The sequence below is a fragment of the Pseudophryne corroboree genome, chromosome 2 (assembly GCF_028390025.1).
Source record: "Pseudophryne corroboree isolate aPseCor3 chromosome 2, aPseCor3.hap2, whole genome shotgun sequence".
NCBI classification, from domain to species: domain Eukaryota; kingdom Metazoa; phylum Chordata; class Amphibia; order Anura; family Myobatrachidae; genus Pseudophryne; species Pseudophryne corroboree.
In genome coordinates, this window is record NC_086445.1 from 544,834,552 (window position 1) to 544,857,906 (window position 23,355).

The following is a 23,355-nucleotide window of genomic DNA, read 5'->3' on the forward strand; positions in this document are numbered from 1 at the left end:
AGGCTTCAGTTCTGCAATAGGTACTACAGGAAACAACTGTTTACAACGATAGATGGCCAACCTGAAGAGAGGAATGCACTCTAGCCCTGTTGCCATCCTACCAAAGGAATACTTACCTTTTACCAGTGGCCGGGATCCCAGCCACCTGTATGCCGGAAGCGGGGCAATCGCTAGAAAGCCTTTTGGGGGCTCGCTGTGCTCGCCACAGGATCTATTCTCCCTCTATGGGTGTCATGAACGCCCATACAGGGAAAAAAGCCTGTGCCACCGGAATTCCAGCGGTGACATTTCACCACCTGCCAGGATTCCGGCGTCGGCATCCCGACAGGCGGTCTGGTGATTGCCTCCCCTTCCAGGCTGTTCTAATCCACTAACTGGCTGTGGCAAAGATAGTGGTTGGTGCTACTAACAGTGTGGACATCTACTGCATAGCCTGCACTTGCCTTGTGCTATAATATTAACTATGACCAATTATCTGCTTATTCACATAATTGGAATATTGTGGTTTATTGAGCGATACTGTCACTCATTTACTTGTCTTATTATTTTGTGGTTTTGCTACTTGTACAGTTTATTTGAAGTTTTTTTATATTGAACCAGCGTTTGCCCACGGCTTTGCTCGTGTGATGCCGTATTGTTCAATGGAACTAAGTAATGCCATCTAATATTGTGATGTATATTTTATATTGTAAACATCGATCACAAAATTTATTTGTAAACAATATTTTCTGCTTTCCTTCATGGATTAATCCAAAAAGATGATTGGAGCTACTAACTCATGAGCAAGTCATGTAAAGCTGTACATGGGAGAAGCAGCTGGTCCTGAGATCTACGCCTGCAGCCCTGAGTGTTTGCCCCTGGGACTTGATGATCGTCATAGCGAAGCAGATGCATACAGAAACTGCTGGCGCTTGACTTTAAAAGGAAATTGTTGGGGATAAGGGGTATACATGGTATTAACAATCTCACTTGCACCACATCCTGTTAGAATTCTTGCCTCAGTTCAGTTCCTCTGCAGAGCAGCCACTTTACATCGGGTTCTGTTGTATAACTTGAGTGGAGTGAAGTTCCACAGAAGCATAATCACAAAATCAACTTTCAGTGCTCCAAGTGTCAAGCATCTGTTTTTTCCTTTATTGCTCCTTGCCCTGATGTCACATTGAGATCATACAAACCGCAGTTTTTTTCTAAGTCACTAAGCTATACAATAGTGAAAATGCAATCCAAATTCATCCAGGAGTTTTTGCGTGTGCCAGAACGAACATCCAGACAAAAAACTTTTACTGTAATTTCCCTCATACATTGCTAGCACCAAAGGATAATAATAATAATAATTATTATTATTATTATTATTATTATTGTTATGCTTTTACAATGTGAAAATGGTTGTCCCATACTTATTTGAAGCCAGGTAGATGGAGAACTTCCCCATCCCTAAACCCTATGATTATACATTAGTGTAGGGTTAATGTCTGAGGATCACACTTATCATCCGGCATTAACTTTAAATGGTGCACTTAGTTTGAAACGGCACTGCGCGGTCTTGATGTATATACGGAAGAAAAGCCCCACTCATCCTCCATAACAAAGCGGATAATATTTGGTAGAACAACTTTGATCTGCATTTACATTAGTGTAGATAAAGGTGTATCTGGGTAAGTCTCTACGAGCTTAGCACATCGAGTTAATGCAATTTCTTTGCACTATTGCTCTTTTTCCTATAGGTTAGATGGAGATCGTTGATGAACAGAACTTTTTGGAATCATTTCAGATTATTAATAGGATTTGTCTGGGCTTTCATTGGGACTTCCAGGATATTGCTGTTTTGGGATTTAAGCCACTTCAACGGGTGTGGTATGGAGGGTCGACAAGAGTTAGGTCGACAGTGTCTAGGTCGACCACTATTGGTCGACAGTAAGTAGGTCGACAGGAACTCTAGGTCGACATGTACTAGGTCAACATGACATAAGGTCGACATGAGTTTTTTCACTTTTTTTGGTGTCATTTTCTCCATACAGTGACGGGGAACCCCAATTAGTGCACCATGTCCCCTCGCCATGCTTCGGGCAAGGTGCCTTGCTCCGCTACCGCTGCGCTCGGCACAGGTTACCGTTCCCAATTGTTGTCCACGTGGATCGTAAAGTATGAAAAAGTTCAAAAACGGGGAAAAAAGTGAAAAACTCATGTCAACCTTTTGTCATGTCGACCTAGAAACCATGTCGACCTACTTACTGTCGACCACTAGTGGTCGACCTAGAGACCAGATACCATATCAACATAGCTCTTAGTGTATTCCCTGGGTCCTCCTATAAATCTTCTCCCGAATCCTAAGTCTCTTGCAGACTGCACAGGTTCACCGAAGGTGAAATCTCTGGTGAATTTCTTTCAGCTATGGTTTTCTTTTTGTGAAACTGCTATAACGATTTGAGAAGTGCCCAGTTCTCATATGCAAGAGCGTTACTCGGTCAGAGGCATCATAGGTCACCTTGTAACCTCCCTAACAACTACATATGTATAGATGAGTGTGTGTGTGTAAATGTATGTGTGATTAGAGGCCAGTGACAGTATTAACCAATTATATTAACTAGTCCATGCACTAAGAGTTTTAATTTATAACTATTAGTAAATTCTTACCATAGTACTTTACAATAAAAAAAAAGTTTTCAACAATGCATTTAAATCTGTGCAGGTTTAATGTCCCGAAGTTACAGACTGGGAAAGATTATGAATTCTGTGTGAGAGCAGTAAATGAAGCTGGGCTAAGTGAAAGGTCACCTGTATCCGACCCCTTGAACATAAACGAGGCCATTTGTAAGTATGTTGAAAAGTAATGGAAGATTCTCCCTGCTGATTTCTCTATTGAATAGTTTCCAGCGAATGGCCGATATATCCCTAGCGGGTCAGTTTGTGTAGGCAAACAATATGTCTGTGAACGACATAATTCATAGACATATCGCTTCGGCTATGCAGTAAGATATATTGGCAAATGTGGCTGAGTGTACAGGCGGTCCGCAGACAGCCTGTACACTTGCTTGCAGGGGCTGACGTCACAGCTGAGTGGGCAAATTGAAATGCCCGTCCGGCTTTGATGCGAGACCGACACCTCGAGCAGCCAATCGTTAATTGCATATGCTTACCAGGATTGGCTGATCTGTCAGCACAATGGCAGGTCTGCCGTTAAGTCATGGCGGTGTGTACCCAGTCTTATAAAGCCCACCCAGTGCTGAAGAGGATATTGTGCCCTGTGTCGGCCATGCCCCACAACACATGATGTCACATCAGGGGTCCTGGGCCTCTAGATGCTCTGGTTACTCCGAACAGTGGTACAGTCTGCAGGGTACGTGCCAGGAACGTCCAAAAGACACTCTGGCCAGCTCTGCAACAGCAATAATGGCTGTGGGTTGCCTTTCCAGGCAGCAGTGGGGCTCGCACACCCCTAGTTATAACCCTAAGCCCACCACCTTCTACTCCTTAACTCAAAAACTTTACTTTTATCTTACGTCCTAGAGGATTCTGGGGACTCCGTAAGGACCATGGGGATAGACGGGCTCCGCAGGAGACATGGGTACTTTAAGAAAGAACTTTAGGAATGGGTGTGCACTGGCTCCTCCCTCTATGCCCCTCCTCCAGACCTCAGTTTACTACTGTGCCCAGAGGAGACTTGGTGCATTACAGGGAGCTCTCCTGAGTTTCCTGAAAGAAAGTATATTTGTTAGGTTTTTTATTTTCAGGGAGCCTGCTGGCAACAGACTTCCTGCATCGAGGGACTGAGGGGAGAGAAACAGACCTGCTTTAATGTTAGGCTCTGTTTCTTAGGCTACTGGACACCATTAGCTCCAGAGGGATCGGTACGCAGGTCTCATCCTCGCCGTCCGTCCCAGAGACGCGCCGCCGTCCTCCTCGCAGAGCCGGAAGATAGAAGCCGGGTGAGTATGAGAAGAAAGAAGACTTCAGAGGTGGCAGAAGACTTCAGATCTTCACTGAGGTAACGCACAGCAGTAAAGCTGTGCGCCATTGCTCCCACACAGCACACACAAACGGCAGTCACTGTAAGGGTGCAGGGCGCAGGGGGGGCGCCCTGGGCAGCAATAAAACCTCTTTTTCTGGCAAATGTGTATATATACAGCTGGGCACTCTATATATAAAGAGCCCAAGCCAGGTTTTTCGATATTTGAGCGCAACAGAAGCACGCCGCCGAGGGGGCGGGGCTTCTTCCTCAGCACTCACCAGCGCCATTTTTTCCACAGCACAGCGCTGAGAGGAAGCTCCCCGGACTCTCCCCTGCTTATCCACGGTGAAAGAGGGTTTTAAAGAAGGGGGGGAGCACATAATTGGCGCAATATACAGACTACAGTGCTATCTGGGTAAACATATTGGTGGTCATTCCGAGTTGTTCGCTCGTTATTTTTTTTTCGCAACAGAGCGATTAGTCGCTAATGCGCATGCGCAATGTCCGCAGTGCGACTGCGCCAAGTAAATTTGCTATGCAGTTAGGTATTTTACTCACGGCATTACAAGGTTTTTTCTTCGTTCTGGTGATCGTAATGTGATTGACAGGAAGTGGGTGTTTCTGGGCGGAAACAGGCCGTTTTATGGGAGTGTTTGAAAAAACGCTACCGTTTCTGGGAAAAACGCGGGAGTGGCTGGAGAAACGGAGGAGTGTCTGGGCGAACGCTGGGTGTGTTTGTGACGTCAAACCAGGAACGACAAGCACAGAACTGATCGCACTGGAAGAGTAAGTCTCGAGCTACTCAGAAACTGCACAGAGAAGTCTTTTCGCAATATTGCGAATCTTTCGTTCGCAATTTTGATAAGCTAAGATTCACTCCCAGTAGGAGGCGGCTTAGCGTGTGCAAAGCTGCTAAAAGCAGCTTGCGAGCGAACAACTCGGAATGAGGGCCATTGTGTGTTTTTTCCTGGGTCATTGGCGCTGGGTGTGTGCTGGCATACTCTCTCTCTGTCTCTCCAAAGGGCCTTGTGGGGGAACTGTCTTCAGATAAGAGGATTCCCTGTGTGTGTGGTGTGTCGGTATGCGTGTGTCGACATGTCTGAGGTAGAAGGCTCTCCTAGGGAGGAGGTGGAGCAAATGAATGTGGTGTCTCCGTCGACTACGCCGACACCTGACTGGATGGATATGTGGAATGTTTTAAGTGCTAATATGAATTTATTGCACAAAAGATTAGACAAAGCTGTGGCTAGGGAACAGCCAGGGAGTCAACCCATGTCTGTCCCTATGTCGCAGGGACCTTCGGGGTCTCAAAAGCGCCCACTATCCCAAATAGTAGACACTGATACCGACACGGATTCTGACTCCAGTGTCGACTACGGTGATGCAAAGTTACAGCTAAAACTGGCTAAATGTATTCGATATATGATTATTGCAATAAAAGATGTTTTGCATATCACAGAGGAACCCCCTGTCCCTGACACGAGGGTACACATGTATAAGGGAAAGAAACCTGAGGTAACCTTTCCCCCTTCTCATGAGCTGAACGGGTTGTGTGAAAAAGCGTAGGAATCTCCAGACAAAAAACTGCAGATTCCCAAAAGGATTCTTATGACGTATCCTTTCCCGGCAAAGGACAGAATACGGTGGGAATCCTCCCCTAGGGTGGACAAAGCGTTGACACGCTTATCCAAAAAGGTAGCGCTGCCATCCCAAGATACGGCTACCCTAAGGGATCCTGCGGATCGCAAGCAGGAGGTTACTTTGAAGTCCATTTACACACATTCTGGTACTTTACTCAGACCGGCTATTGCGTCGACTTGGGTTTGTAGCGCGGTAGCAGCGTGGACAGATACCTTATCAGCGGAGATTGAGACCCTGGATAAGGATACCATCTTATTGACCCTAGGACATATAAAAGATGCTGTCTTATATATGAGAGATGCTCAAAGAGACATTGGTTTACTGGGTTCTAGAGTCAACGCTAGTCAATTTCTGCTAGACGAGTCCTATGGACCCGGCAATGGACAGGTGATGCCGACTCAAAAAGGCATATGGAGGTTTTACCTTACAAAGGTGAGGAATTGTTTGGAGAAGGTCTCTCGGACCTGGTCTCCACAGCTACAGCTGGTGAATCCAATTTTTTGCCTTATATTCCCTCACAGCCTAAGAAAGCGCCACATTATCAAATGCAGTCCTTTCGGTCACAGAGAAACAAGAAAGTACGAGGTGCGTCCTTTCTTGCCAGAGGTAAGGGCAGAGGGAAAAAGCTGCACAACACAGCTAGTTCCCAGGAACAGAAGTCCTCCCCGGCCTCTACAAAATCCACCGCATGACGCTGGGGCTCCGCTAAGGGAGTCCGCCCCAGTGGGGGCACGTCTTCGACTTTTCAGCCACATCTGGGTTCACTCACAGGTGGATCCCTGGGCAATAGAAATTGTTTCTCAGGGTTACAAGCTGGAATTCGAAGAGGTGCCTCCTCGCCGGTTTTTCAAATCGGCCCTGCCGGCTTCTCCCCCAGAAAGGGAGTTAGTTTTAAATGCAATTCACAAATTGTATCTTCAACAGGTGGTGGTCAAGGTTCCCCTACTTCAACAAGGGAGGGGATATTACTCAACCCTGTTTGTAGTCCAGAAACCGGACGGTTCGGTAAGACCCATTTTAAATTTAAAATCCCGGAACCTATACTTAAAAAGGTTCAAGTTCAACATGGAATCGCTCAGAGTGGTCATTGCCAGCTTGGAAGGGGGGGATTTTATGGTATCCCTGGACATAAAGGATGCATACCTTCATGTTCCCATATATCCAGTTATCCACCTCATCAGGCGTACCTGAGATTTGCGGTACAGGATTGTCATTACCAATTTCAGACACGGCCCAGAGAATTTTCACCAAGGTAATGGCGGAAATGATGGTGCTCCTGCGCAAGCAGGGTGTCACAATTATCCCGTACTTGGACGATCTCCTCATAAAAGCAAGATCAAGAGAGCAGTTGCTGAGCAGCGTGTCACATTCACTGAAAGTGTTACAGCAACACGGCTGGATTCTCAATATCCCGAAGTCGCAGTTGGTTCCTACGACTCGTCTGACCTTCTTGGGCATGATTCTGGATACGGACCAGAAAAGGGTTTATCTTCCGATAGAAAAGGCTCAGGAACTCATGACCCTGGTCAGGAACCTATTGAAGCCAAAACAGGTGTCAGTGCATCACTGCACTCGAGTCCTGGGAAAGATGGTGGCATCGTACGAGGCCATTCCCTTCGGCAGGTTCAATGCGAGTACCTTCCAATGGGACCTACTGGACAAGTGGTCCGGGTCACATCTACAGATTCATCAGTTGATCGCCCTGTCCCCCAGGGCCAGGGTATCTCTCCTGTGGTGGCTACAGAGTGCTCACCTTCTAGAGGGCCGCAGGTTCGGCATTCAGGACTGGGTTCTGGTGACCACGGACGCGAGCCTCCGAGGTTGGGGAGCAGTCACACAGGGAAGAAACTTCCAAGGACTTTGGACAAGTCAAGAGACTTGTCTTCACATCAACGTCCTGGAGCTGAGGGCCATATACAACGCCCTTCGTCAAGCGGAGACCTTACTTCGCGACCTACCAGTTCTGATTCAGTCAGACAACATCACCGCAGTGGCTCATGTAAACCGCCAAGGCGGCACAAGGAGCAGAGTGGCAATGGCGGAAGCCACCAGGATTCTTCGCTGGGCGGAAAATCATGTAAGCGCACTGGCAGCAGTGTTCATTCCGGGAGTGGACAACTGGGAAGCAGACTTCCTCAGCAGGCACGACCTGCATCCAGGAGAGTGGGGACTTCATCAGGAAGTCTTCGCACAGATTGCAAGTCAGTGGGGACTGCCCCAGATAGACATGATGGCGTCCCGCCTCAATAAAAAGCTGCAGAGGTATTGCGCCAGGTCAAGAGACCCTCAGGCGATAGCTGTGGACGCCCTAGTGACACCGTGGGTGTTCCAGTCGGTTTATGTTTTTCCTCCTCTTCCTCTCATCCCAAAGGTGTTGAGAATAATAAGAAAAAGAGGAGTACAGACAATTCTCATTGTTCCAGATTGGCAAGACTTACCGCGGCTGCGTTTGACGGCATGGCGGTTGAACGCCGGATCCTAGCGGAAAAGGGCATTCCGGATGAGGTCATTCCTACTCTAATAAAGGCTAGGAAGGACGTGACAGCTAAACATTATCACCGTATATGGCGAAAGTATGTTTCTTGGTGTGAGGCCAGGAATGCTCCTACGGAAGAATTCCATCTGGGCCGTTTCCTTCACTTCCTACAAACTGGAGTGAATTTGGGCCTAAAGTTAGGCTCCATTAAGGTTCAGATTTCGGCCTTATCCATTTTCTTTCAGAAAGAATTAGCTTCTCTCCCAGAAGTACAGACTTTTGTGAAGGGAGTGCTGCATATTCAGCCTCCTTTTTTACCTCCGGTGGCGCCTTGGGACCTTAATGTGGTGTTGAGTTTCCTTAAGTCGCACTGGTTTGCACTTAAAACGGTGGAGTTAAAATATCTCACATGGAAGGTGGTCATGTTGTTAGCCTTGGCTACGGCTAGGCGAGTGTCGGAATTGGCGGCTTTGTCTCACAAAAGCCCCTATCTGGTTTTCCATATGGATAGAGCGGAATTGCGGACCCGTCCTCATTTTTGCCTAAGGTGGTGTCATCTTTTCACATAAACCAACCTATTGTGGTGCCTGTGGCTACGCGAGACTTGGAGGATTCCGAGTCCCTTGATGTGGTCAGGGCTTTGAAAATTTACGTGGCCAGAACGGCTAGAGTCAGAAAAACAGAAGCACTGTTTGTCCTGTATGCAGCCAACAAGGTTGGCGCTCCTGCTTCAAAGCAGACTATTGCTCGCTGGATCTGTAACACGATTCAGCAGGCTCATTCTACGGCTGGATTGCCATTATCAAAATCGGTCAAGGCCCATTCCACTAGGAAGGTGGGCTATTCTTGGGCGGCTGCCCGAGGCGTCTCGGCTGTCTCGGCACTACAGCTGTACCGAGCTGCTACTTGGTCGGGTTCAAACACCTTTGCAAAGTTCTATAAGTTTGATACCCTGGCTGAGGAGGACCTCCTGTTTGCTCAATCGTTGCTGCAGAGTCATCCGCACTCTCCCGCCCGTTTGGGAGCTTTGGTATAATCCCCATGGTCCTTACGGAGTCCCCAGCATCCTCTAGGACGTAAGAGAAAATAAGATTTTAAACCTACCGGTAAATCTTTTTCTCGTAGTCCGTAGAGGATGCTGGGCGCCCGTCCCAAGTGCGGACTACTTCTGCAAGACTTGTATATAGTTTTGCTTACTAAAGGGTTATGTTATAGTTTCATCGGTCTCGCACTGATGCTATGTTGCTTTCATACGGTTAACTGGTTAGTATTTCACTAGTTATATGGTGTGAATGGTGTGGCTGGTATGAATCTTGCCCTTGGATTAACAAAAATCCTTTCCTCGTACTGTCCGTCTCCTCTGGGCACAGTTTCTCTAACTGAGGTCTGGAGGAGGGGCATAGAGGGAGGAGCCAGTGCACACCCATACCTAAAGTTCTTTCTTAAAGTGCCCATGTCTCCTGTGGAGCCCATCTATCCCCATGGTCCTTACGGAGTCCCCAGCATCCTCTACGGACTACGAGAAAAAGATTTACCGGTAGGTTTAAAATCTTATTATTTCTATGCACAACAGAATTTGAAATCTTGTGATTAAGTTTGTGATATTTCATCCATACTACTAGAATACTTCATACTGAAGCAAAATAAAAAGCATGGTTGTGGGATCAGCTAAAATCCTCAGAACACTCCTACACTTGCACACAAACATCTAATATTACAGCTGATGAAAAAGATTGATGTTAATGCTTAGGATAAAATTGCCCACTCTGCTGAGATCACTTACAGTGTCATTGACATCTTTCATCAGGGTCAGATCCTGGCTATTAACCATTCACTACAAATAAGCCACTAGTTGGTTCTTGTTGCTATACAATGACATTTCCTACTAACAGATCTGTCTGGTTATATCATCATTGAGATACAGTATTGTAACTTTAAGAGTTTCAAAGTATTCCTTATCCATCATTACTTTATAGACTGTCCATCTGCTCCTTATGATTTTGCCCTCTTGAGCTGTGGGAAAGAGGAAATGACCATTTGTTGGAAGGCTCCAAAGTGCACAGCAGGGAGAGAAGTACTTGGATATTTTCTTGATCAGCATGATCCGTCAGATGTTGCCTGGCGAGAGATTAACAGTGAACCAATCCCAGAGAGAGTATATAAGGTACCATGTCATTGCCTATATCAGTCAGAGCACATTATTACCCCTAAAGGATACTGTATCAAACAATGCTATATCACTTTTCCCAAGGTAAACATAATGTCAAGTTTATCACATCCACATTTCAGATAACCTATTCCATGTAGCCATATCATTTAATTATGATATTTTCTTAACAGGTAACAGGTCTGACTGATGGGCATTTTTATGAGTTTCGTGCTCGAGCCTTGAATTCAGCTGGGGTTGGGAAAATGTCAGAGCCAAGTGACCTGTTTAAGTGTGAGGAGTGGACAATGCCTGAACCAGGTAATGACACAAAGTACAGGTACATTTTATGTTCCAACCAATTGTTCTGAGATGTGTGATCAAGCTTCAAGTCATGTGTGCAACTCCGGAATGTCCCGGTTATCCCAAGAGAGGTTCCTATGTTTTCCACTAGAAATTTTTAACTTGTAATGCATGTTTATTCCAGGCATCCAGATTCCTCATACCCCCATATTAATAGGATACATGGTTACATAGTTTTAATTTTCTTCGCAACTTAAAAGCAAGTGTGGAATGGATATATGACTTGAGCAAGTGGTATGTCACATAGATGCCCCATTCTTTCATTTTTTTTTAGTTACATGATCCCTGATCATGTGATCAATCAGAATTATTTGGATATGTATAGTATTATTACCTACTGATAGGAACAAAATTAGACAGTTGGTCATTTACTCATTTTAACAAACCCCAACTCTTGAAGACTTTTGTAGTTTGAGTTGTGATTATTGTGGTGCTTTAAAGTATAATCTGCTCACAGGGTGCTCATGGACAGGGCTGACGCTAGAGTGTTTGGCACTCCCTGCAAGTGATAACTTTGCACCAACCCTCTCATATGTAATAAAGGGACACAAAAAATGGATGTGGTCTCACAAGGAAGGAGCTAGGCCACACAATAGTACCCCCAATTCAAATTACGCCACATAGTAGCACAATGTTGTTCACATTCCACCACATGTATTGCCTCTGATTCATATTGCACCACATAGTAGTACCCCTTATTCACATTATGCTATACAGCAGTACCCATTACCCGCTTTATGCTTCACAGAAGTGCCCCTTACACATAATGGCCACAGTAGTAGTGCCACACATAATGCCTACATTAGTAGTGTCCCCTATAGACATAGTATCTACAGTACTAGTGCCCCTTATACACATAATGCCTACAGTAGTAGTGCCACACATAATGCCCACAGTAGTAGTGTCCCTTATACACATAACGCCCACAGTAGTAGTGCCCCTCACACATAATGCTCTCAGTAGTAGTGCCACACATAATGCCCACAGTAATAGCGCCCCTTATACAAGTAATGACCACAGCAGTGTCCCTTATACACATAACATCCACAGTAGTAGTGACCCTTCCACATAACACCCACAGTAGTAGTGCCCTTAAACAAAGTGCCCACAGTAGTAGTGCCACATATAATGGCCACAGTAGTGTCCCTAATATATATAACATCCACAGTAGTAGTGCCCCTTCCACATATCTCCCACAGTAGTAGTGCCACACATAGCACCCACAGTAGTAGCACCACCTATAATGCCCACAGTAGTAGTGACCCTTACCCATAACACCCACAATATTAGTGCCACATCAAATTCCCACACTTATAGTGCCCCTTACACTTAACGCCCACAGTATTAGTGCCACACGTAATGCCCACAGTAGTAGTGCCACACATAACGTGCACAGTGGTAGTGCCAGACATAACACCCACAGTAGTAGTGCTCCTTACATATAATATCACATAGAAACAGTACTGCACTTACTTACCTGAAGCCCCACTCCTCCTCTAGCCACCATCAGACAGCTCCTTGCACTCGGCAACACACAGCAGCCCAGCATGTAGAAGACTTTCCCCACAGATTAATTCTCTCCACCACCCCCACCCGCCTTCCGATCACTGTGGCAAAAACAATCTTTCTCTCCACCCCCCACCAACCCCTGATCACAGCAACAATCTTTACCACCACTCAAGGCCCCCTCCGATCACAGAGCGAGCAGTCTGCACAGACAAAAGTGGGCCCAGCAGGTCCCTGTTCAGGAGGAACGCTGCCAGCGCCACTGCCTGTCATACAATTTGACAGGAAGCAATGGACAGCAGCAGGCTAGAAGAGCTTCCCTGCGTTGCATCGCTTCGCTGAATAGATTGTGCTGGCCCTGCTCATGGATAAGGAGAGAAACAATGTAGTGTACAATGGGCTTAATTCAAGGTTGATTGCAAGACAACATTTTCCTCTAATAGGCAAAACCATGTACACTGCAGGTGGGGCAGATATAACATGTGCAGAGAGAGTTCGATTTGGTTGGGCTGTTTCTGTGCAGGGTACATACTGGCTGCTTTATTTTTACACTGCAATTTAGATTTCAGTTTGGACACACCCCACCCAAATCTAACTCTTAGCACGTTATATCTGCCCCACCTGCAGTGCACATGGTTTTGCCCATTCAAGGAAAATGTTGTTTTGCAATCAACCTTGAATTAGGCCCAATGTGTATTGTGAGGCAAAGCTTAACTCTTATAAATTTACTCACAAAAAGTGACAAAGGAGCATTTATTTTATCATAGATGAGATTTCCATACAACTTATCTTTTTATTAAAGTGCAAGATGACACAAAATATATAGTGTATTAGTTTATTGATATAACACAAGAAAGCTAATTAAATCTTACAAAAGTAAGACAGGAGAAGTAGATGAAATGCTGTGATTAGCAGGTGACTAGAATCCTGAATTAGTTGAAAAAAAAATAATACAATTTAGGTAAGGATTTCATGTGGAAAATTGGAACCTGGTAACATCATTCCCTGGATAATGCCCATGTTGTGACACAATTTGTACATTCCCAGGGCCACCGTATGATGTCAGATGCAGAGAGGTACGCAATAACACACTGATGCTACACTGGGAGTGCCCTGTGTATACTGGGAACAGCTCTATCACTGGTTACTTGGTAGAGGCATGTGAGGAAGGCTCTACGGAGTGGAAGAGGATTATTGAGAAGCCAACACCTGAAACACATATGAGGGTACAGTATGTAACAGAATACACTAACTGCTGACAAAGAGCTTGTATTCAGATCCTGGCTTTCTTTTGGTGGTCTGTCAACGCTATAAGTGCAAACGTTATATAGCTATGTACCCATAAACTTTCTATTGGCTGAGGTGTGTCATTGGTGCATACAATCAATTACAATAACTCTTGTAAAATAAGACACTGAGACGTAGATTTGGCAGAGAAACTGTTAGCAAAATTATTTAAAACATTGAATTAATCTTTGTATTAGAGCTGTATTACAGATGTATGGTGGCAAAGAAAGGTCTGCAATGCTCAGACCTCAACAACAGAACAAGCATTGCACGCGTAGATCGCCCAGTGTGCCCATATAACAAACAGTACAATCAAACAAGAAGGTATTGACTCAGCCTCGACTGAACTACCCAGCTGTCAGGTGGTGATACTGCCCCCCGTCAGGGTGGTACAGCTAACTACTAGCCAGGAGGGGAGCGCACCTCAAATAACCAATTGCACACGGACTGGTTCTTTCTGCCACAATGGAGATACACAAACCTAAACTAAGGGTAGGGTGGGTGAGAAATCCCAGGACAAAGAGAATTTGACCCCACACAAACAGCTCCTTAGATACCTTTTCCTTGCTAACACACCCCCTGCCGACCATAGGCTAACACCTTGATGGACAAGCACCACTGCCAGCCCCCTAACCTAGACGTTAAGGCACACCTCCCTTCTCATGTAATCGCTCGGTTCTCATACTTTTAGACCCTAATATACAGTATGTATGTTGATGCTTTCATATAGAATATAATGACTAGAAAGTATACCAGATTTGTCATCTCTTTCCTTAGATCTCTGATTTAGAAACAAAGAAAAGTTACCAGTTTCGTGTCCTTGCTGTAAACACATCTGGAGCTGGAATTCCATCTCTGCCATGTGATCCTGTGGTTCCTGCAAGCAAGCCAGGTTTGGGCATTGTAAAGTATGGCTGCTGCAAGTCTGGTGTAGAGGCATATTTATCAATTACCAGATCCTAGACCGGATAATTATAATTTCTTCTTTGATTTCCATAGGGCTCCACGGGGAATACCATAGGGTTGCAGGTGGTGAGGACCTGGGTACCAAACAGTTAAGCTTTTGGACTCCCATGATGCTCCGGTCCTACCCCGCCTCCATGCTCAGGCATCCTCAGTTTTGTTTGGTGTCCAGCAGGAGCCGCACATCTGAACAGTGGGAGCTGCTTTTAAGGAGCCCCAAGCTTTTTACTGAAAACATTTTTTTATTTTTGTATATTATTTACATCTGAGCAGCAGCGCTAGGCTGTCCTATGGATGCCAGTGCTGCTCCTCTAACAACCCCCGCCGGCGGTCGAAACTCCTGCTAGCCAGGTACTTCCGGCTGTGCACGGGGAGTACAGCTAGGACCATTACCTCCGGAGACCCAGAACTGCATGCCAGCACCGGGGGGCAGGTAAGGTGTGTTCCTGCTCACGGGACCTGTGTCTATTGCGGGTCCACTAAACCACCAGGGCAAATTATACTGAGGCAGGCTATATTATGGAAGGCAGGGGTACCTGGTGGGTAATGCTGGCATAGGGGAGGATAGCCCTTGCCTGTGGCCCCTCTTCCAGCTCAGGACGCCATTCCACTGCTGTCTTCCCGCCGCTGAGCTGCTTATCCTTCCCCTCCTCCCCTTCTGAGACTAGAGGAAGCCATTTTCAGTGCAGTGCGGCCAGTGGGACTCCAGGAATGCTGGGTCCAGTGTACCTCTACAAGGAGCCAGGTTATACAACACTTTTATCCTACCTTCTATTTAAGCTGGGTAATTGATTGTAGTGCCCATTGCAGTATACTTAAATTGTGTGTGTGTGTGTGTGTGTGTGTGTGTGTGTGTGTGTGTGTGTGTGTGTGTATATATATATATATACTCAGGGACCGTCACATACACGGCACATGTCGTGTATGTGGCGGTCACTGAGCACACTTGGCTCTTAGCTCTGTGCATTCCTCCCATAGCCTAGGGGGCAGCAGCAGCTTATCATCACACGGGATGTGGTCAAGATCCTGCCGGACGGAATCCTGGCGGTCGGAATACCGACACCGGAATCTCGACCGGCACAATCCCGACATATTCTCCCTCTGTAGGTGTTGCACTCGCCCCCCTATCGGGATTGTGCCAGTCGGGATTCCGGTGTCGGTATTCCGACCGCCGGGATCCCGTCTGGCGGGATTTCATACTGATCCCCATCACACATTGGGGGTCATTCCGAGTTGTTCGCTCGTTATTTTTTTCTCGCAACGGAGCGATTAGTCGCTAATGCGCATGCGCAATGTCCGCAGTGCGACTGCGCCAAGTAAATTTGCTATGCAGTTAGGAATTTTACTCACGGCATTACGAGGTTTTTTCTTCGTTCTGGTGATCGTAATGTGATTGACAGGAAGTGGGTGTTTCTGGGTGGAAACTGGCCGTTTTATGGGAGTGTGTGAAAAAACGCTACCGTTTCTGGGAAAAACGCGGGAGTGGCTGTAGAAACGGAGGAGTGTCTGGGCGAACGCTGGGTGTGTTTGTGACGTCAAACCAGGAATGAAACTGACTGAACTGATCGCACTGGAAGAGTAAGTCCCGAGCTACTCAGAAACTGCTAAGAAGTGTCTATTCGCAATTCTGCTAATCTTTCGTTCGCAATTTTGATAAGCTAAGATTCACTCCCAGTGGGCGGCGGCTTAGCGTGTGCAAAGCTGCTAAAAGCAGCTTGCGAGCGAACAACTCGGAATGACCCCCATTGTGCATCCCTGACAGAGAGCTGTGTGTACTAGCCCATGCTGGTACCATATACTGATTATGAAGCAATGGACTGATACAATTTATTACAAGTCACAAACTGGTACGGAATTCTATTATTGGTGTATTGTCTGTGCACCCTGGAAAGAAATACTACACCATAGGCGCTTGTTCTTCTCTCTTGTTTACAGATCTTTTGGCTATATATACCTAGTGGTGTTCTGAGGAACTGAGCAGCCACCCAAAGAAGTGGAGTGTGTAAAAGCGAGGCTATAAAGCTCACATTGGACTTTGTGATACCCTGTGGACCATATATTGGAATACAGAAATATTGGACTAGGAGAAGCTTACTGATCTATATGTTTTTGAACTTTGTGCATATATATATATATTCTCCAAATCGGAAGCACTCACGGAACTTTGAAAAGAAGAGTCAAAGACGGCACGGTCTAATTCAAATATATATATATATATATATATATATATATATACAGTTGGATATACTGCTGGATATCCGGGTAGACCCTGTGTTTGGTCTTATGTTCTGATGGAATTATTACATACTGCCTCCTGAGGAAGGCCCTCTGTGGGCCGAAAGCGCTTGAGGACATATCAAGGAATACCATTCGAGTGTATTGTGTAACGTATAAATAAATTCACCTTTTTGCATCTTTATGAATTCTGGAGAGTGCCTCTACTGTCTGTTCTATAATTTGAATGCCTTTGCATTCTGGAGTGATCACCCCAGTCGTTGTCTCCTTTGAAGATGTGAGTGCGACCATTTTTTGGATATATATATATATATATATATATATACAGTTGTGCTCATAAGTTTACATACCCTAGCAGAATTTGTGATTTTCTGGCCATTTGTCAGAGAATATGAATGATAACTCACAAACTTTTCTTTCACTCATGGTTAGTGGTTGGGTGAAGCCATTTATTGTCAAACAACTGTTTACTCTTTTTAAATCATAATGACAATAGAAACTACCCAAATGACCCTGATCAAAAGTTTACATACCCCAGTTCTTAATACCGTTTATTGCCCCCTTTAATATCATTGTCAGCTTGAAGTCTTTTGTGGTAGTTGTGGATGAGGCTCTTTCTTTTCTCAGATGGTAAAGCTGCCCATTCTTCTTGGCAAAAAGCCTCCAGTTCCTGTAAATTCTTGGGCTGTCTTGCATGAACTGCACGTTTGAGATTTCCCCAGAGTGGCTCAATGATATTGAGGTCAGGAGACTGAGATGGCCACTCCAGAACCTTCACTTTATTCTGCTGTAGCCAATGACAGGTCTACTTGGCCTTGTGTTTTGGATCATTGTCAAGTTTTGAGGCTTGTCTCTGTGCTGTTTGGAGTATTGTAAGCGGGATGCTTTGTGGCATTTCCGTAGTAATATATATATACACAACCAGTATGTGTAATCCATGAGCGTCGCAGGAAAAAGGGATAATATGGTCACTCTAGTTATTGGGTAATATGGGATAATATGGTTACTCTAATTATGGGGTCAGATAGCTGTCCATCTGGCAACCCCTGCAGTTACTCCCCCTGTGGGAATTCCTCGGCAGGTACACACGGCTGTATCAGTCCCCATGACTCCGGATATATTAATCTCTACCTTGATACAGTGCCTGACTGAAGAAGAAGTGGCTAGTGTCTCTCTCACGGAGTTCCTCTCAGAAGGGGAGGACGGTCACTCGACGGCATGTGACGGCACTTGTACTAGCTGTCAAATCTATCCTGATGGAGGATGATGAGCCTGTTCCTGAATCAAAACACTCACACTTCTATAAGCGCTGAAAGGTACTACGACAAAGAGGAGTTTCTTCAGTCTGAGCATCTTATGGATCTTTCAGACGAGTGGCTTGGAATACTCCAGGAAAGAAGTTTTCACTACCTAAGCGTTTAACTTCTTTTTACCTGGTGCCAGCAATTGACTGTACAACATGGGAAGCTCCTTCACCGGTGAACTCTCATGTAGCATGCTTGGTGAAATCATCCCCCTTGCCTATTCCTTCTACATCCTCATTAAAGGAGACTACAGCTAGGAGGATGTAAACTTGTCTCAAGTCTATATACTCCCTTACAGGGGCTATCACCAGGACTAGGGTGGCAGCCTCCAGGGTGCCTAAAGCGATTGAGCACTGGGATGACGCTTTAAGAGATGGACTCCTCTCAGACATTTCACGGGAAAGTCTATCACATATTGCCCATATTAGGGAGGATGCCTCTTATTTAGGCAAGGCAACTTTGGACGCTGGTATCCTGGCTTTCAAGGCATTGGCTACTTTCTAGTGGCTAAATGTATTATCTGCTCCGCTCGTGGAAAGCAGACATGGATTCTAAGAAAGGGGATATTCTGCTGAACTGGATAAAATAGTTGCCACACAGACAGCCTTTCTGCTCTCAGTCCCGGGCCTCCAAGTTTTGTGGCACTCGCCCACAAGGTAAAGCATTCAGCCTGATCTTCCCTATACAAACAACGTTTACTGAAGCCTCAAAGCCCATGTCCAAGCAGGCATGGGCTGCAAGACAGCCACCAGCCAGATGTGATGACAAACCTGCAGCCTGACGGGGCGAGCCTCCTCCTAGGGAACCCCTGGCTGGGAGGCCAACTTCTTTAGTTTGCACAAGCCTGGCGCCTAACTACAGCTGACGCTTGATTGCAAGCAGTTGTCTCTCATGGGTACACTGTCTCTTTCAAGAGACGTCTCCCTCAACAATTTTTTGCACAGGCCCTAGTTTAGACCCCAGCAAAGCTTTAGCCCTACAAAAGGTCATTCAATTCCTCTTGCAATAAGGAGTAATAGTACCAGTTCCTTGCTCGCAACACATGACAGGGTTCTATTCAACACCAATTCTGGTGCAGAAACCCAGTGGGTCTCATCAGCCTATCCTAAACCTCAAATCTCTCAACAAGTTTGTCAGAGTATCCAAGTTCCGGGTGGAAACACTACGCTCCATAATTCTAGTAATGGAGCCGGGAGATTTCATGGTGTCTCTTGACATTCAGGATGCTTACCTGCATGTTCCCATAGCACCTTCACATGAGAGATTCCTACGGTTTGCTATTCTTCAGCAACATTACCAATTTAAGGCATTACTTTTTGGACTCTCCGCTGTGCCCAAAGTCTTCACCAAAATTCTGCCTGTTGTGGCATCTCAACTATGTCATCAGGGAGTCAGAATACTTCCTTATCTGGACAACCTGCTCCTCCTGGCGCATTCTCTGGAGGTGCTAAACCATCATCTCCGGTTAACTATTGCCTTCCTACAAATAACACGGATGGCTCATCAACTGGAAGAAGTCATCCCTCATACCTTTACAGCGTATGATACATCTGGGAGCTTACCTGGAATCTCAAGTTGAGAGACTTTTCCTGGCCCTGGCAAAAATATCCAGATTACAGAAGCAGATTGCCACTTGCTCAGCAGTCGTTGCCTGTCCATACACTCGGCCATGCAAGTACTGGGGTCCATGGTACCCACCTTTGACATGGTGGAGTATGCCCAGTTCCTGATGGAACGGACAACCTCATCTGCTCCGGTCCCAGATGAGGGTTCGACTGTCACTAGCCTGGTGGTTCCAGATGGAGCATCTGGAAAGGGGGAGACCCTTCTGGATCCCGGATTGGGTAATGCTTACCACAGATGCAAGTCTCCGCGGATGGGGAGCAGTAACCGGACAACTCACCTTTTTAGAGCCGTTGGACTCCAGCAGGAGCCTTCTAACCGTTCAACGTCTTGCAGTTACATGCAGTCTACAGAGCACTTATTCTGGCACAGAAAGTTCTTCAGGGCAAACCTGTGCAGATCCAGTCTCACAGTGCCACAACAGTAGCCTACCAAAGTCATCTGCGAGGCACCTGTAGTCAGTTGGCAATGAAGGAAGTGGCTCACATTCTGCAGTGGCCCAAATGTCACATCCCAGCCATCTCGGTGGCCTTCATCCCAGGAGTACTAAACTGGGAAGCAGACTTTCTCAATCATCACAATGTGCACAACGGGGAGTGGTCACTACACCCGGAGGTTTTCCAGCTCCTGGTACACAAGTGTGCCAGCCAGATGAGGACCTTTTGGCATCCAGACACAACAAGGTGCCTGTATACGGGTCCAAGACAAAAGATACCGAAGCAGCCTTTGTGGATGTGCTGGCACTGCAATGGACTTTCAATCTGTTGTATGTTTTCCCTTTGGTTTCTCTTCCTCCGAAGGTCCTTCGGAAGTTCAAATAGAAAGGAGGCAACTTTATAGTGGTAGCGCTGCAATGGTCCAGACATCATTGGCTCTTATATCTACAGAACCTGTCCATAGACATTCCCTTGTTACTTCCTCAGAGCCAAGACCTGTTGTCTCAGCGTCCCTGCAGATATCTGGACCTAGCTCGGCTATCCTTGACAGAGTGGCTCTTGAGTCATCCATCTTAAGAGCAAAAGGTTTCTCACGGTCGGTTGTACAGACCATGTTTAAAGCAAGAATGCCAGCATCTGCCCATATTTATTATTTGGTGTGACATACATACCTACAGTGGTGTTCTACGAGGCGCTATGCACACAGGTATTTTGAGTATCTAAGATTCTCGTCTTTCTCCAAGCTGGATTGACTTTATGACTTTGCTTATCAACCTTGCAAGTGCACTTTTCAGTGCTGTCCATTTGGCTCTAAAGAAAAATTGCTCCACTACCGGATGTTCTTACCTTCTTCCAGGGTGTACTTTGTGTTCAACCGCCATATGTACCTCCGGTAACACTGTGGGATCTATCAGTGTTCCTCAAAACCCTTCAGGAACCTCCTTTTGATCCTCTGGAATCAATGGATTTTAAGTGGTTAGCGGCAAAAAAACGTATTTCTGCTAGCCATTGCCTCGGCCCCCAGGGTATCAGATTTGTTGGCGCTTTCTTGTCACTCACCCTTTCTCGTTTCTCATAGGGACAGGGCTGTCCACGAACTAGGCCCAATTACCTTCTTGAGGTAATGTCCCGGTTCCATCTTACCAAGGAAATTGTGTTACTGACCTTCATTTCTCCAAACCTTTCGACTGGGGAGGCCTCCCTTGCTGTGGTCCACGCTCTATGGATCTACGTGGACTGTACCATTTCCATTCGGAAATTAAACTCTCTCTTTGTCCTTTATGGTTTTTACAAGAGGGTTTGGCCAGCAGATAATCTCTGGCCAGTTGGATTCACATGACCATTTCCCAAGGCTGATCTTCCTGTACCAACCACAGTCACAAGTCATTCTACTCACTCATGGGCAGCATGCCGTGGAGCGTCTGCAGAACAATTGTGCAAGGCGGCTACATGGTCCTCTGTTCACACCTTTCTTAGGTTCTACGCCTTTGATACATTCACTTCTCAAGATGCTACATTTGGATGCCAGATTCTTCTATCCGCTCAGGAGCATCCTCTCCCTTAAATAACTGCTTTGTGACATCCCCATGGTATTCTTTGTGGAGCCTTATGAAACCTGAAAAAGAAAATGAGAGTTATGGTAAAACGTACCTTTGTTAACTCTTTCTTCGAGGTCCATTAGACCCACAGGGTGCCCACCATGACGCACCTGGCTATATTGGTTACTCTTATTGTTCACCAGTTCCATACTCCTCTCAGAGAGTGTGTGTGTTCTTGTGTGTGCCACCATCTTTGTTCTTTCCTGTCCTTGTCCTGACTTGGGCTTGTTGACAAAACTGAGAATGCCTGAGCATGGAGTCGGCGTATAGGGGAGTAGGACTGCAACATCATGGGAGTCCAAAAGCTTAACTGTTTGTCGCCCAAGGTCCTCAACACCTGCAACTCCATGGTATTCCCTGTGGACCCTATGGAACTCTAATTTTCTTATCACCATCTACCGGTATATTTTGCGATCTAGAGCCTATAGACTACAATGGCTGATGACATTAACTTAGTTAGCTTTGTATTCTGGAGCTTGGTAATTTTAGTTAACAAAGCAGTCCCATAGAGATCTATGGAGACTGATTTTGCAATTGAAAAGAGGAGACTGCAGTAGTCCCCTGTATACACATTCTGGAGATCAGAGGCATCACTAGGGGGTTGCAAGGTGTGCGGACCGCACCAAGGGGTATATTTACTAAAAGTCGATTTGGGTCAATGTTGATGAATTTATGGTCAAAGTTGGGTCGATTTTTTTATAAATTTTGTAGGGTCTAAATTACACAATTACTAACAGATGTTTTTTGACATGCTTTAAAAAAAATATTAAAAAAAATTTCTGTTAGTAAATGTGGGATTTAGGGGTATATTTACTAAAAATCGTTCTGGGTCGATTTTTGGTCGATGTTTGGTCGATTTTGGATTTCAGGGTCTAAATTCTACATTAACTAAACAGAATTTTTTACTTTTTTTTTTAAACAATGTCAAAATTCATCTGTAAGTGAATCTGTGATATAGACCCTTAATCCCAAAATCGATCAAAAATCGACCATAATTGACTAGTAAATATACCCCTGAGTGTCACCCTCCACCCCCTCAGTAACTGGGAGCCAGGTGCTGCACTGTGACATATCATACAGCACCGGCTCCTGTCACTGATGATGAAACGGCAATAAAGGGAGAGTCTCTATGGGTAGCCCAGCATCTCCAGGAAAGCTGGGTATTCCAACAGAGTGGTTAAAATGAGCAATGCCCCCTTGCTGGGGAGGAGGGGTAATTGGCTACCTAATTGATGCCACTGCTGGGTATACTTATTATTATTATTATATGCAGGTACTCCTGGAAAATGGTTGTTTTCAGGGCATATACTGTAATTAATTATTGATAAGTGCGCCCCTTAGTATTGATTAGTAAATGACACAATTGACAACAAACAAAGATAGCAGCGCTGTGTGTTATAAAGAATTCGGCAGTTATAATCATTAACTATGGTGGAGATAGGAATACGTGGAGCTGAATGGATTAGGTGAAAAAAGATAATAATTTATTAAAATACATGTAATGTATAGATAAAATTAATAACAAATGAAAATGATAAAATTGCAGCAGAACAGAATCACCATGGAGCTACCTTAATTACACTTATCCGTATTTCTTAATTTATGTGGACTTATTGTTGATATTGGAATTAGGTAAACTTTTTAGCACAGTCCTGATGGCTGCAATGCCACAGTATATTACCGCTGGAGGAGGGGGTTCTCTGGATAGCGTCCCTTTTAGTGGGTAGAACCAAAACACTCTTATATCCTCACCAGTGTGCGGAGTCCTCAATGCTGAGTAGTAGGGCTGTGTTACCAATTGGCAAGTTGTTCACCTGTTCCTTTTGA

General features: G+C 45.5%; 1 protein-coding gene across 2 annotated transcripts in view; it reads left to right on the forward strand.

The window, feature by feature from the left end:
• MYOM3 (myomesin 3) overlaps positions 1 to 23,355 on the forward strand; it is a 357,638-nt gene that overhangs the window by 241,930 nt on the left and 92,353 nt on the right. For both annotated transcript variants that reach the window (XM_063954304.1, XM_063954305.1), the window contains 5 exons: positions 2,690 to 2,811; positions 10,043 to 10,230; positions 10,407 to 10,533; positions 13,129 to 13,307; positions 14,146 to 14,260. In XM_063954304.1, the coding sequence (XP_063810374.1) occupies positions 2,690 to 2,811; positions 10,043 to 10,230; positions 10,407 to 10,533; positions 13,129 to 13,307; positions 14,146 to 14,260 (731 nt within the window). The remainder of the gene's footprint in view (positions 1 to 2,689; positions 2,812 to 10,042; positions 10,231 to 10,406; positions 10,534 to 13,128; positions 13,308 to 14,145; positions 14,261 to 23,355) is intronic.